Source organism: Vanacampus margaritifer, chromosome 18, assembly GCF_051991255.1.
Source record: "Vanacampus margaritifer isolate UIUO_Vmar chromosome 18, RoL_Vmar_1.0, whole genome shotgun sequence".
Taxonomy (NCBI): domain Eukaryota; kingdom Metazoa; phylum Chordata; class Actinopteri; order Syngnathiformes; family Syngnathidae; genus Vanacampus; species Vanacampus margaritifer.
In genome coordinates, this window is record NC_135449.1 from 15,117,111 (window position 1) to 15,131,979 (window position 14,869).

General features: G+C 37.6%; 2 protein-coding genes and 1 long non-coding RNA gene across 4 annotated transcripts in view; 1 reads left to right on the top strand and 2 right to left on the bottom strand.

The window, feature by feature from the left end:
* LOC144038026 (uncharacterized) overlaps nucleotides 1-7,491 on the bottom strand; it is a 57,118-nt gene extending 49,627 nt beyond the window's left edge. The window contains exons 1-3 of one of the 2 annotated variants that reach the window (XM_077550070.1): nucleotides 7,276-7,491; nucleotides 4,348-4,454; nucleotides 1,285-1,967 (exon numbers count right to left, since the gene is read on the bottom strand). In XM_077550070.1, the coding sequence (XP_077406196.1) occupies nucleotides 1,285-1,956 (672 nt within the window). In that variant the 5' untranslated portion in view covers nucleotides 1,957-1,967; nucleotides 4,348-4,454; nucleotides 7,276-7,491. The other variant, XM_077550071.1, reaches the window with a different exon arrangement.
* On the bottom strand, nucleotides 5,722-14,439 carry LOC144038027 (sulfotransferase 2B1-like). The gene is made up of 8 exons (XM_077550073.1): nucleotides 14,183-14,439; nucleotides 13,696-13,907; nucleotides 13,326-13,452; nucleotides 13,142-13,230; nucleotides 12,882-13,062; nucleotides 10,763-12,410; nucleotides 9,725-9,798; nucleotides 5,722-5,931 (listed from the first exon to the last, which is right to left on the bottom strand). The coding sequence occupies exons 1-6, from the start codon at nucleotides 14,319-14,321 to the stop codon at nucleotides 12,301-12,303; spliced, it is 858 nt and encodes a 285-aa protein (XP_077406199.1). The 5' UTR covers nucleotides 14,322-14,439; the 3' UTR covers nucleotides 5,722-5,931; nucleotides 9,725-9,798; nucleotides 10,763-12,300.
* LOC144038028 (uncharacterized) lies at nucleotides 11,316-14,015 on the top strand. The gene is made up of 3 exons (XR_013289127.1): nucleotides 11,316-11,496; nucleotides 11,585-11,848; nucleotides 13,339-14,015. It is a non-coding gene; the product is annotated as an uncharacterized LOC144038028 (long non-coding RNA).
* Nucleotides 14,440-14,869: the final 430 nt, after the last annotated feature.

Sequence of the window (14,869 nt, forward strand, 5' to 3'; positions counted from 1 at the left end):
CTGGCCAAGGGCATGTAAAAAAATGTAAGCAGAGCAAAGGATGGCTATTTTTAAGAATCTATAATATAAAACGTTTTCAGTTATTTCACCCTTTTTTTTGTACATAACTACACATAAACTCATACATAGTTTTGATGCCTTCAGTGAGAAACTACAATGTAAATAGTCATGACAGTAAAGAAAACAAGGTGTGTCCAAACTTTTGGCCTATATTATATAATTTACTTCATATCTTACTTTTTTTTTCTTCTATGAGTGTAAGTGAGTAACCAGTCATGAGAATAAAGCAAATGCACCTGAATAAGAAAGTGTGTCCAAAATGTTGGCCTGTACTGTATATATATAGCGCTTTATCTACACCATGTAGTGCCCAAATTGCTTTACAATGTCTGACATTGACATGGTTACCAGGGGTGAGGATCGGACCCACAACCTCACGGATGGGAGACGACCACTCTACCACTGAGCCATGCCACCAATGGTGGCAAATCCAGGTCCAGAAAGTAAAAACCCTGCCACAGTTTGGCTTTAGCCCCAGGTGCTAGCGATCAAGCTATCTAGCTAGCAGCCTAGCACCAGGGGCTAAAGTCAAACTAAGATAGAGTTTTTACTTTCTGGACCTGGATTTGCCACCTGTGCATGCCACCCACATGATTATTGTTATTTTTCTAGATTTAAGTAAATAAATTTAAATATATCTTAACAGTTGTATATGCCCATACTTAGTAGAAATATACAGTACAGGCCAAAAGTTTGGACACACACATCTCTTTCAATGTGTTTGCTTTATTCTCATTACTATTTACATTGTAGATTGTCACTGAAGGCATCAAAACTAAGAATGAACACGTGGAGATACATACTTCACAAAAAAAGGTGAAAAACTGAAAACATGTTTTAGATTCTAGCCACCATTTGCTCTGATTATTGCTTTGCACACTTTCTCACCTCTGGTAACTCCTTCAATACGGTTGGAAAACCATTTCAGGCGAATACTCTTGAAGCTCATCGAGGGAATTACAAGAGTGTGCAAAAAAAATCATCAGAGCAAAGAGTGACTATTTTAAAGAAACTAGAATATAATTTTCTTTTTTCAATTATTTCACCATTTTTTAAGGACATGACTCCACATGTGTTCATTTATAGTTTTGATGCTTTCAGTGAGAATCTACAATGTAAATAGTCATGGCAGTAAAGAAAACAAGGTGTGTCCAAACTTTTGGCCTATATTATATTATTTATTTCATATTTTACTTTTTTTTTTCTATGAGTGTATTGACTCACCTCTAAAACCCTCTTGTGCAGATGCTGTTCTTCCTCAGTAAGCTTGGATCCTGTGGTTGGAGGTTTATCAGGAATGTGCTGTGCTGATGAAGATATTTCTGAATTTAATTGTGTACTTGTTGCTGATACTCCAGATCCATGTGGATCTTGAGGCGAGTGGATCTTGTGGATCACGTTGTTCCCTATCACCACAAGATCACTGTCTAAGGTTGCTACCAGGGCAACAATAGAATTGAAGCCCAAAGAGCTCACTTTCAGTTTATGGTGGTATTTCAGCCTGTAGGCTGTTGACAGATTCTTCATAGGAATCCCTTCCGGATGTTCTACCATCATGGCCACTAGACTTTCCAGCTTTTTGACCTTCTTTTTTTCCTTTTTCGGTTTGCCAGATTCACAAGCCGCAGCTACAGGTAAAGCACTCGCACTGGTTCCAGGTTTAGTTTCATCTGTCCCGTTATTACACTTGGAATCCTTGTGAAACACCACATTTCCTTCTACAACCAAGTCCTCATTCAGATGGGCTAACAGAGAAGCATTGGACTTGAATCCCAGGTCGGATATTGATAGGTTGCAATGGTATTTCTTGTTATAGTACATACTAAGTTTTTTTATGGGGATCCCTGCTGGATGCTGCTTCACCAAGGCCACAATATCTTCAAGAACATTCTCCATCTTGATTAGTTCTGCCAAGTGAAAAAACACATCAGCATACATTATTAAAACCACAAAACAGTTACAAAAAACTACAGTGGCATCTTGCCTATACTACAAAGGTCGTACAATTCGGAAAACCAACAACCATCATTGTGCCCCTAAGGTTTGTCGAAAGGTAAAAAAAAAAAAAAATCCCTCTCACTAGACCGCAATGGTCATCACTAGAATTCAAAACTGGTTTGTAAGGATTAACTGACCAGATAACAAAAATTGTTTGCCAATGTAAATCTTTCTGAAAACAAATCTGTCTTTGGCAATTTTTTGTGTAATTTCCAGCTTAAAGACACCCATTTAAAATTCACTCCCACTCAAAATGTCAAAAGAATATGAAAGATATGTTTATTTACAACTGTTACCATGAATGACCGAGGTAGGGCAGTGCCCAAATAATTGAGCCAGATTGGGGCAAGTCATACTCTTAAATCATTGTCTTCTGGGGTTTCATTCTATCACACACTTGTATAAAATCAAGCACTGAGCCGTGATGATTTGGATACATTTTATTTTTATTTTTGGACAAAACACTAACTCTTGCATCTGACTTTGCATACACAAATCAGTGGTGACTTCAACTCAATTGAAAAATGTCCGGTAAAAACCAACACCCAATCTGAATTTTTGGATACGATTCATAATGCTACATTCACGTGCGACACATGGAAGTGTTTGTGTGTGTATAGAAATATTAAATTAAAAGTTAAAGTACAACTGATTGTCACACCCACCTAAGTGGGGCGAAATTTGCTCTCTGCATTTGACCCATCCGCTGAGGGAGCAGTGAGCAGCAGCAGGGCCCGCGCTTGAGTTGGGAATCATTGTCCATCAAAGCATTAAATTCAACTGTTTAACAGCCACTCAATAAAGCACATGCAGCAAGACATTGTTTGAAGGTTGTTACTTTGCTGGTTGCCTCTCACGCCATCCTAGCAATAAACTAAGGGAGCTTGCAAACTTGGACGTCGGACGTGAGAGATAAACTAGCTTAGCGCTAGCTAGGATGAGGCTAGTTGCACAACGGGGATAGATCTCAAATGGGACCAAAGGCAGAAAAACACCCTGGGTTCAGGGTACTACAAGGGATTGTGGATGTTAAGATAAATTACTTTAAATTAAAAAGGAAAAACTTTCCGAGGGTTGACATGCTGCGTCAATGTGCCAGTGTAGGCTACACTTTTTATATATTTTCAAAAAAGTGTATATGAGGCTTTATAAAGTGCTTTGGACAACATATGGTATAGATCAGGACTACACATTTTTATTTATTTATTTTTTACAAACACCAAAAATTGAAAAAACAAACAAAACAACAACAACTCTGATATAAGGAAAAGGAAAAAATAAATCATCTGCTTTGATATACAAACACCAAAAATTGAAAAAACAAACAAAACAACAACAACTCTGATATAAGGAAAAGGAAAAAATAAATCATCTGCTTTGATATCAGTGGATTTGGACGATTAAGTTTAACAATACCTGTAAACAATTACAGTACTCGATTATTAAAATATTTGTCAATTAATTTGATAATCGATTAGTTTTCGACACCTTTATTTACCACACAATTGTTTTTAACTCAATAATGCTCTTCAACTCATTTCTGTAACCAGGGCTTTAGACTGCAACCAATTTAGGCATGCAGGCGCCCTAATTTCACAATGGTGCAATTGAACAAAATTAGAGGTTGCACACATGCAAGCACCCGATACAGGGAGGAAAAAAGCCTACTCAACTCTAAAGGCCTCACTCAACAGACTAACATGGTGGCGGTGCAGATAATCCTTATTTTTTTCTTCTTGTTTACAGCTGTCGAGATTCGAGTAACTCGGTGCAACTTAGGCTGGCAAGCTAGCTAGCAATGAGCTTCGGGTGGCTACTTGTGTAGCTAAATGTTTTGGAGTTGCTCCTAAAACTGTAAGTATCGCCTCCGTGACGGTCAATAAGCTACAAGCCACGCTAATTGCTAAGCTAACCAACACCGCAATTAAATGCTTGGTTGATCAACAACACTTTTCACAGACGTCTGGAAAAATACAACTACTGCAAGAAAAAAAAAATCCAGCCTTGATTGTGAAACACTTTTCAACTACATCGTCCAGCCCTACCTCTATCAATAATATAGCTACTGTCTTGTGACTGCATTATAGTACTATATTAAGTACCAAGTCTTTTGTTTCCAGAAAAAAAGAAAAAGAAAAAAAGTACCAAGTCTTTTCAGTAAGTTACTTGTCTTGAGTAATTGTAAAGATAATATTAAACCTGTAAAACTGTAAAACAGATATTGTACCAAAACTAAACTAAACATACAAAACATAACCACCTTTACCCATCAATCCAAATGTGTCTTACCTTTTTCCTCTTCCGTATGTCCTGGTCCGCTCTGACTACTGAAAATGAGCCAGAAAGCCTCTTGGTTTACTTTATATAGCCCTTCCCATCCTGTTGTGTTTCAATCTCTGCAGACAGACAGAAATGAAACTGAAAGTAAGAGGCTTGCCTATTCAAATGTACTTATTGCTAATTGCATCACTCTCATGTTCCTGGAATATGTGATTGTGTTTATCTGTCTACGTGATCATAATAACCAAGGAATCAAGCAAAAGAAATCAACCAAACATTTTCACATATATACATACCAGTATGTAAACGAACGCTATAATGTATTTGAATACTGTTTCTTCTGACATAAGTTATACTGTAATATGACAAAAACTGAATAAAAGTATCTTCTCAGATAGATTATCATAGTTGTTAACATCAGTGGATGTGTAAACATTGAGGCTATTGATTTCTCCAAAACAATCAGAAAATACAGTAAGTACCACATGAAATTATATGATGATGTAATACCATAGAATACACCACATTTATTATAATACTCTACAGTTATCCATTTCTATATCATTAGTCCACTGTACTGTTCAGTCCCCAACCCCACCACGCCCCCACCCCGGAATGACCAAATATGCTTCCTTGTCTTATGATTTGAACAAGTAAAAAAAAAAAAGACAAAATAGAAAAGGGAGGGAAATAGGTCTTGCTTAAGACTAAGGAGAGATACTGTTTCTCTTTCCTGCCTGCTGAGTCATACATCATGTGATCTGAAAATGAAACTTACCAGGGCCTGGTGAAACGAAACAGAAACTGTAATAGACTGTGAGCTCCCACCTAAATATGTGTGTGTATTAATGTTCCTTAATTTCCTCTCGTCGGATCAATAAAGTTCCTTTTGTCCATGTAGGTTGCTGCCTAGTTATGAAATGCATCACCTTTGTCTGCATTGCTTCAAGATGCGGCAGCTACATTATAATTTTTTTTTGATAGAAACATTGAAAGTTGTGGTTGCTAAATCCAGACTACTGTATTAACATTTAATTAACCTTAACCTTTAATTCTAACCCTTCAAAGCGTGTGTCAAGTCATGTTACTTGTACAAAGTCAGTGTTCTTCATTGGTGCTATGTCCTTAACATCCTGTAGATCCACTTGATCGTGACCAACATCAGCAAAGGCAAAAGAAAAAGAAAAAAAACACCAAAACCAATCTCACTGAATAGTGGTGGGAATTTCTGCAGCTTTTTTATGCTCGGCTCTTAAGTTGTTGTTGCATCTAATAACTCATCACCAAGACATGTATAAAATTAACTATTAATTTACAAATACATTATAGGTATATTAATTATTTATATTGCTTTATTAATCCATATATTGAGAATGAAAGATAAACCATACAACTCAACTTTATTTATAGCGCACATTAAAAAACAACCTCAGATGTACATCAAAGCTAACATAAAAGACAATAAAAAATAATATAAATATAAAGACATCCATCCATTTTCTTAACCGCTTGTCCTCACAAGGGTCGCGGGGGGCGCTGGAGCCTATCCCAGCTGGCTTCGGGCAGTAGGCGGGGTACACCCTGAACTGGTTGCTAGCCAATCGCAGATATAAAGACATAATTCCCAAAAATAAATAATTACAGATTAGGTAAACTGTTATCATTAAAATATACAAATATTAAAAAAAGCTCCCATCACTTTGGCATTCTGCAAATAGAGGGTCCAGACTTTCTTTGGTTGGTTTCATGACAAACTGGAACAGTCGTTAAATGAATTAATAAATATGAAACACATTTGTGATTAGCATGTTGTCTTGGCCCTTTAGAATTTGTAAAAATACGACAACAAAAAATATAGGCAGTCTTACAAATTACATATATACACATACAGTACTTTATATAACTATTGAATCAACATGTACAAAAATAAATAGGATACAAGAATGTAGACTTGCTACAAAAATGTGGGCCCAAAAGGAGTCGATTTCAAAAGCAGTCCAAAAAATATCAGGCACCCTGTAGTCTGTCGAAAGATGCGTTTCAACACTTAACGTGTCTTCATCAAGTTAAACTTATATAAAAATAATAATAATAATCACATTAATTCATGTAAGCACAGTGTTCCACTTTTTGGAACATTCAGATGTGGTTATTGTACACACTGTGCCAACACCAAAGTGACACCCACCTTTTCGAACTCGATTTTTCCAAAACTTCCTACTGCAGACCATTTGCCAATAATTTCTAACACTACATTGAAGGAAAACATGGACTATCCCATTGCTAAACATTTAAAAGACTTGGGTCACGTGGATACTACGGTACTCTAGGTAGTACCCCCGAGATCCTAGAAGTGGGGACATAAATAAAAGACTGTTGCAGAGTGAAACTTTTTGGACCAACCAATAGATGCCACCTTCTACTCAGGGCTCATTGAAGATATTGATATCCCGGTTTTTGTCTTTACCTGCTTCTACAGTTGCCAGCACTTTATTATAGCCAACAGCACCTCTGTAACTCTTTTTTGAGCTATCTTATCAGTTCGTGTTTTTTAAATGTTTAGCACGAATGAAGTCGCCTGTCTTTCTGCTGCAGTGATCCAATTGAGTCTGTATTTTTATCATTCATACTTTTTGCTGTTGTCATTTTTTTTTCAAACAGTAGAGCCTTCCTTTGTCATTTAATAATGAAAGGCTTACATGTATGGATGTGTCTGCCATGTTTGCGGTTTTCTATGTCTCGTTTGTAACATGACTTACCATCACGTGACAAATATTTACTTATACGCACCAGCTTTGCCGTGATGAAGACAAGTTAAAGGTGTATTAAAGGATCTTCTCAAAAAGTAGAAGCCAAACGTCCGTTTGTCACTTTTTAAAAACTGCATGCAGAATACCATCCTACTAGCTCTCCTGCTCGTCCAGGGGAAACGCCTACCAAATGCCGGGAATGTGCGAGCTCATCTTCATCATCATCTTCATCAGTGCCTGCAGCCGGTCTCACTTCATAGACAGATGTCCTCTTGCGGCTCTCAGCCATTTTCAAAGTATGCGGTGAGTTCGGTGACGCTACAACGATGAATGGCTGAATCCAAAGTTCAGCGGCTACATGCTACAAACACTCGGAATATGCATGCGCAGCTAGGAACGAGCATGCGCGACGTCGTTACGGCAGATTGATTGACGGGATCAAGAACCAATAGTTAAGACGATCCACCCAAATGACGCAGCAACAAAAGATCACGCATCAGTAGTCCGTGCTCAATAAAGGACGTTTAACAAACTCTTGTTGTTTTTTTTGGACTGCTTTTGACATTCACACCGTATGTGTTTTTGCAGGAAGTCCACATTCTTCTAATTGTGATCCAGCCTTCATTTACAAAAATCATATCAACAATGCCCATCATTGTCAGGACTACCAAAGCATGTGGATATGTACGTATAGAAAGACAGACAGACAGATGATGTGATAACTATTAGAGATGCACCGAAATGAATTTTTTTGTCCGAAACCAAAAATGAGAAACACTTGGCCCAAAACCGAAACGGCAAAATAAATTATGCCAATTGTTATTATCATTGCATTTATTATAATTAATTAAAATTAGAATATTATTATAAAATATTTATTTAGCACTGGCATTCTAACAAAGCACAATATAAATTGAAATGCGTCCACATGTTGGCTAATGCTACATTGAATGAGTGAAAGTCGAGGAACTAATGTGTGAATTCCAAGGGGATATTTTTTGTGGGTGTTTGTTTTAGAAAATAAACTTAAAAGTACAATAAACAGATTGATACTGTGATTTACAAAAGGGAGTTCTCCACAATATAAATCTGGGACTCCTCCACGGTGATTTGCCCTTGTAAAGGCGGGACATTCTGTATAATACTTTGAGCTGATTGGACTATGCGGCATTGTGTACGTTTCGTTTTGACCAATCACGGCCGCGGATGAAAATGTAATCTTCATTCTCGTCGAAGGGGGGAAAAAAAGCACATACATCTTTACGAGCTAAAAATGCATGAAGCGCCTCTCACTGTTCAACATTCAACAAGGAAACAGTGAGTAATTCTGCAAGAACAGAATTAATTGCAGCGTCCATTCGTCCATGTTAGGTTTGTTTGATTGCCCCGGCAGCGGCGTTGGCATCCTGGTTTCGTCACAGCTACATATCACGCCCCAAACACAATGACGCTCTGTGATTGGTCCAAACCAGTAGAAATCAAAGGGCTCGGTATAAATTGTAATCTCCGGACTTTGTGAATTTACAAATATCGCAATAATTCATCTTGCAGAGCAAGGTTAAAGGTTTTCACTATTCGGGGCAGGGCTTGGTCTCTATTCTCCACAAAGTGTCTCTATCATGTGGAACTACAAACCGACAAAGATGACCAAGCAAGGCGGTGACATATTGGGCAAGCCCATTGCCCGTCCAGCATCCAGAAGTTTGTGAGCCCGTGCGGTCAGCTAGGTGGTGGCTAGCACCTCTCATAGCAGTGTGGAAAAGTCAAACTACAAGTCAGTGGAATGTATTCCATCCCCTTTGGTGGACACTTTTTCCCAGCTCTAAGATATAAACGTGTGGGAATAAGAAACATGCTAGCCATATGGGCGTATTTAATTGACAATGGAGAAGAGAGTGGTTTCAGAACATTAACATGTCCATATTGTTTGGTAGCTGACAGAACTACTTGACTTTTCATGATTTTAAAGCTTAATTTTGTATAATTGATGTGTCCAATTTAGAAGATGTTTCTGTTATGATTTTACTGGGACTTTAAAATGATGCTTGACTCATTTAGCCATTTTCAGCAATAAAAAGTTAATATTTTGACTAGAATTAATTTGATAACTAGTTTCCATGTACAATGAATACATTTTAAAACATATTTTGCCACTTGCTTTCACTTGAAAATGACATCACAGGGTGCTCAGAGCTCAGGCAACGACCAATCATGGATCACCCGTTTCTGGATTTGGTCATGAGAAATTTGCAAATGAGCCATGAGGTCACGTCATTTTCAGTCGACAGCAAATGTCAAAATGTGTTTTTAATGTTATTAATTGTACATGAAAAATAATGAAGTGATCAATTATAGACAAAATATTACCTTCTTACTGCTGGAAATGGCTAAGCGAGTCAAGCATCCCTTAAACCTGTTTCTTTATGTCGCCTTCATGGAGCATATATAGTTATTTACCAAAGCACACTGATTTGAAAAAATATATATAAAGACATTGCAAGTCTAAATTCATCAAATTGAAATCAAAATTTAAAAATAATAAAGTCAATACAACAAACAAAACTTACTGCCTAGATTTAGCACTATAATGATGAACCCAAAAAATTATATTGTGCTTTTCCAAGAGCATACGGTACCTTTCAGACATCACTTTGATGGTTTACTTTGGCTTCTCATAACGGGGTCTGCACATTCCTGCATTGTGGAGGCCCTGCAAAGGGGTCAGTAGAATTGTCAGATGAAAACAAACGATTGAGTGCCTTATGTGCGCCCTGCGTTGCTCGGCGTGGACGACAAATGAACGCATTTATTACTACGCTTATTTAAGTGCGTATTACTCCTTGCGGAAGTTGGATGGTGCACGGTTTTAAGAACAAACTTTCAGAACGCATTCAGTCCAGTCACATTAAAGTTACGTGTAATTATTGATAGAGGAGGATCGAACTTTGACTGACACCAGATATTTGGAATTGAATAGGAATTCAAAGACCATGGAAGGTGTATAGCGGACTGATCATGAGTAGAAGCCGGCCGGGTTCTGTGATGAAGCTCGCTGTCAGGGATGCTTTTGTTAGCTGAACAAGCTAACTGGCTATCGTTGCTCGCACGCTGCACAGCTTTACGTTGACATTCTAAACAGGTAAATAAAACGATGACTCACGTCACATTGATGATGTGTGAACCTTACCATGGTCAAAACGGCGACCTCAATACCACAGAGCACACTGCTGTTTATTTTGTTTGCTATACATATACAGTACAGTACTTCCTTGCTAGCATGGTGGTGCATTCAGGTTCACAAAAAAGTAGGACGTATTATTGCTCATTTGTGGTTGAGAACACCGTATAAATAAATGTATTATGACACATAATGAGGTACGTCGAAGACATGCTTATTAGAGTACTTTAGTAAACACTCGTTTCTTAATAATTTACTGTATATGGGTATAATATTACATACTATATAACAGCTTATTTAATTACAGACCACAAGGCTATGCATTTAATCACACTTTTGTTTCTGCACGCAAGAGAAACTGATTTTTTTTCCCTGTTACCTAATTTCTTGCACAACATATATTGATAACTATTTACCAAAGTCGGCACTACTTTCAGTCAATCTTGTCTTTTTTATGCCCAAATAAGAAAATAAATGAGCAAATAACAAAACTCACCAATATCATCAGTTTAATAATAATACAAAGAAAACTTCTGTGAGAACCTTTGCCTAGTTCTTGTATCTTTAACGCTCACTATGGTATTAGTAACTAATGTGAAATGTTCCCACAGAACTTTGCGCAATGTATTGATAATACAGTGTTGCTACAGTTTTGCATGTGTCTTATGTAAATTATTTTTCTTTGTTTCTGTCTTGAAGTGTAATAAAGTAATTATTTCTTTTAGGGTGACATATAGTTATGTTGTGTGCTCTTTCATCACAATAGTACAGATGCGATATAGTGGTATGACTTCTCTGTGGTTCTGATTGTGACTGCCAGAGCGGCTGTGTCTCTGGTGAGAGCATCGATCTTCATCATCAGACGCTTCTCTTGTTCTTCCTTCCTCACAGCAGACAACCCGGCTTCCTCCTCAGCCTCCAGGAAGTGGTGAAGCTCCTCGAACTCCTTCTTAATCTTTCTTTCTATCTGCTCCCTCTGGACCTTGATGTATTCTGCGAGTTCAATATGCTTGTCTCGAGCATATTTATGATCTCTGAAGCTTTTTTGCATGCCTGAAAAGTGAGTCAGGAGTTTCGCTCTAGGCTTTCGCGCAACTTCATCGAGGGGATAGAACTCATGGCCAGCATGGATTTGTTCATCTCTGCATCTGCACAAGCTCCTGGTGGTCCCAACAGAAGAGTTTGACTCTCTGCTTGTGCAAGCTGCAGGTGTCGTCCAATTCCACTGAGGTTTGTAAAAAAAAAAAAAAAAGACTCGCATACATTATTCAGCGCCAAGTTTGAATGTAGAGCCAACGATTCACACGTTCTTCTACAGACTGGATACTTTCGTTCTCCTTTCTCGTCCCGCCACTGCAGCACACACATGAGCGACAGAAGCTGTGAGTACACGGCAGGATGACAGGATCTTTAAAGATGTCCCAACAGGACGGACATTGGAGATTGTCCTCAACTTGTCCAGCCATGGTCCTGGTGAAGACACCACTGTCTTGTCTCCCAGCTTTGAATGTTCCCTTAAAGCAACTCAAAGTCTGTTTCTACCCGAGTGCATCTGCTTCCCAGTTTAGTTCTCTGAAAAGTGGTAGGTGTGTTCTTGTCTTCTGAAATAACATTTCAACAGACAATGGCATCAGGGAGTCAACCACATCTGCCAAGCAGACATTGAAGTTGTTCAGGTTGCCACTTGGAAACTTTTCATTTCTGATTCTTTAACTTGAAAGAACTTTAACACATGATTATGTTTGTGTTTACCTCAAGACCTTTGCAAATACATTCCTCAGTGGCAAGTTGAAAGGTACACAGCATCTTTAATAAAAAATAGTAGTTAGGCTGTACATATATTAGATAGAAAAAGAACATCTTTTTCACAACTTGTAGATATCAGTAAATGTCTATAAAATGTGACAAATTTGTATTATTTTGTAAAATCATGCATAATATCCCCCACCCCTTGATTTTGGATTTTCTCTTCTTTTTTTTTTTTTTAAACAAGAAATGTTATTCTCAAGAAATTATGTCAAATTAAAAATTATTTTAATCCCATGCAAATTTATAATCCACATCTTTCATGTTGTCTGCGTAAACAGCATCAAAGTACTCCACTTCTTCTTCTGTCATCTGGTTTTTCCAATCTCCAGCTATTCCTGAAACATGATATAAATACAATTGATTGTCATCTCATTCTATTTAAATAAAAAGCAATTTAAAAGTGCAATTTTAAACACACTTTGCTGTCTGTGATCTGCAATAAGGAATTCGCATGTGCAGTTTCATGAGATAATCATAGCTAGTAAGTTAAAAAGTAATACAAAGGGTCGTGTTTACAATGGAGTTCCGTAAAATACTGAACGAAACTAAAACATATATAAAATTATCAAATGAAAAACGATAAGTACGGCAAAGTGTGTTCAATTTACCCTAAACACATTTATGATTAACTAAGTCTGCTCTAGTTCTCGAGTTACAGCAATAAAATAATTTTATTAACTGCTTTTTACAAACTTTTGTGTGATGGGACTGGAATGGTTTCAGTCACAAATAACACCCATTGAAAGCACACTGACCGATTTACTGTTGTTCTGATGCTATATGTAAAGAAGCGCCCAACAACACACCTTTCCTGAGAAATTCCGACTTTGTGGTGTCCATGATTTCCTTGGGAACTACAGAGTAGTTGGACATGTTGTTCTTTTTCATGTTTTTGAACACACATCGCTCTGCTATCTTCTCAATCACATCTTTGCCCAATGATTTCTCCAGGAACTGAGCAATTCTGGCCACAGAGTCCTTAAGATCCTTCAATAAGCAAAAAGTCAAGAAGGATTACATTTGGAATGATTGTCACATAATAGCGGCTGTGAATTTTTTTCATCACCTTTATCATTTCTTCGTAGCAGATGTAAAATATCCGCTCTTTATAATCAAGCCAACCCTTTACGTGATCAAACCATGAGCCAAACATAACTAGAAAACAGAGATAGTGCAGTTTAGTTAATAACAAAAACGTGCATTATGTTATGATTACGAATTCACTTTACAGTACATCAGAAATGAATAACCTTCTCCTTTCAGAAACTTTTGGAGAAACTCGCTCTGTGATCCGGGGTCAACCAGGAAGGAGGCCATCGCACAATAATGGAAGGATGACGTGAATACATCTTTGGGGTTCCTCATGACATAGATGACCTAGAACAGGGATGGGAATTTTTTAAAAACTTTTCATCAGTGCCTATGAGGTGGCCACATAGGATCACACAGAAAAATGCAATTTTAAATATGGACAAAATCCGTGCTCATTTTTCATAATACATTTCTCAATGCATGTATAAAAGACCCCCCTTCCCCACACGAAAATCTAATCACTCAAAATGTTAATAAATATTCAGTGCTGTTTGTCCTGCATGTGATGAAATAATAAATCAGACTTACCTTGGGCTTAAATTCAAAGAAAGAGGGTGGCATCATATGGGGAAGGAAATGTGTGGTGAACATGCGTGGCGAAGGCCTGTCATCAAGATTGAGGCTGCAACTGCGAGCCTCCTCCAGCCAGGGAACACGATCCCAGTTGTGGAGGGTCTCCACTGAAGCAGGATCTCCACCACTCAGAATTAAAGGGAGGATCTCCTGCATCCAAGTTGTACCTTAAAAGATTTTTTAGATACGTTAGATACTGTGTAGAATGATAACGCGTTTTGTATCTTCTTTGTTGTAGTAGGTTTGCAAGTAAGGTTAAAAATGGTTGCAAGTGACTCACCCGCCTCCCTTGCATTATTATTTTTTTTTTTAACGAGTTACGCCGAATGCACTCACATAATCACAGCCTTTTAGTTAGGAATGTTTTTGTGCCTTTCGGTTTGTACTCTGTTTGCAAAAACTTTCTATCTAGCAGTGCTGGTGGAAAACAAGCTCGACTTACCTGACTTGGGGTACGTTACAACGAGAATGTCATCTGGGCGAAACGTGAACGTCTCGAAGCGCATTAAACTCTGCGGAGGGTGTATAAGAGTGGGCAGCAAAACCCCTTTGTACACCTTGTACAAGCCCGCCTCGGTCATTGAGTAAAACTGCACAAATTACAAAAACAAAATCTCAGCAGCTGTCGTTTTGGTCAAGTGCGATTTATTCTCGGGTACTTCCGGTGTCTTCTCTTTTTGAAGCAAGCCAAGGGAAGGAGAAACGACATGCCAGCCATTAGTCACGCCTACCTGAAAAAGTATTTAAAACGTTTTGATTGAACGCCATAACTTAAGTAAATTTATTAAAAAAAAAAAAAAAGTACGTTTTAAAAAAACGGTAATTTTGCGGCAACTGGGACGCCAAGAAAAAAAATACAGTGAAATAACAGAAAACTACTTCTCATAAAAATAGTTTCCCCCCCATAATTAAAGTCTGTAGTAGTAGTTTTATTTATTTATTTTCCGGTTGTTTTTAATGTTTAATCAGAAAATTCTATTAGTTGTTTTCAATGACATGATCATTTGTTTGATGTAATAGAACAGTATATGACACAAAAATAATAATACACCATCTTTCAAAACATGTCAAACAACTGGCGAAAAAAACAACTGATATTGGGTTTAAAATAGCAACAATTTACTGTTAT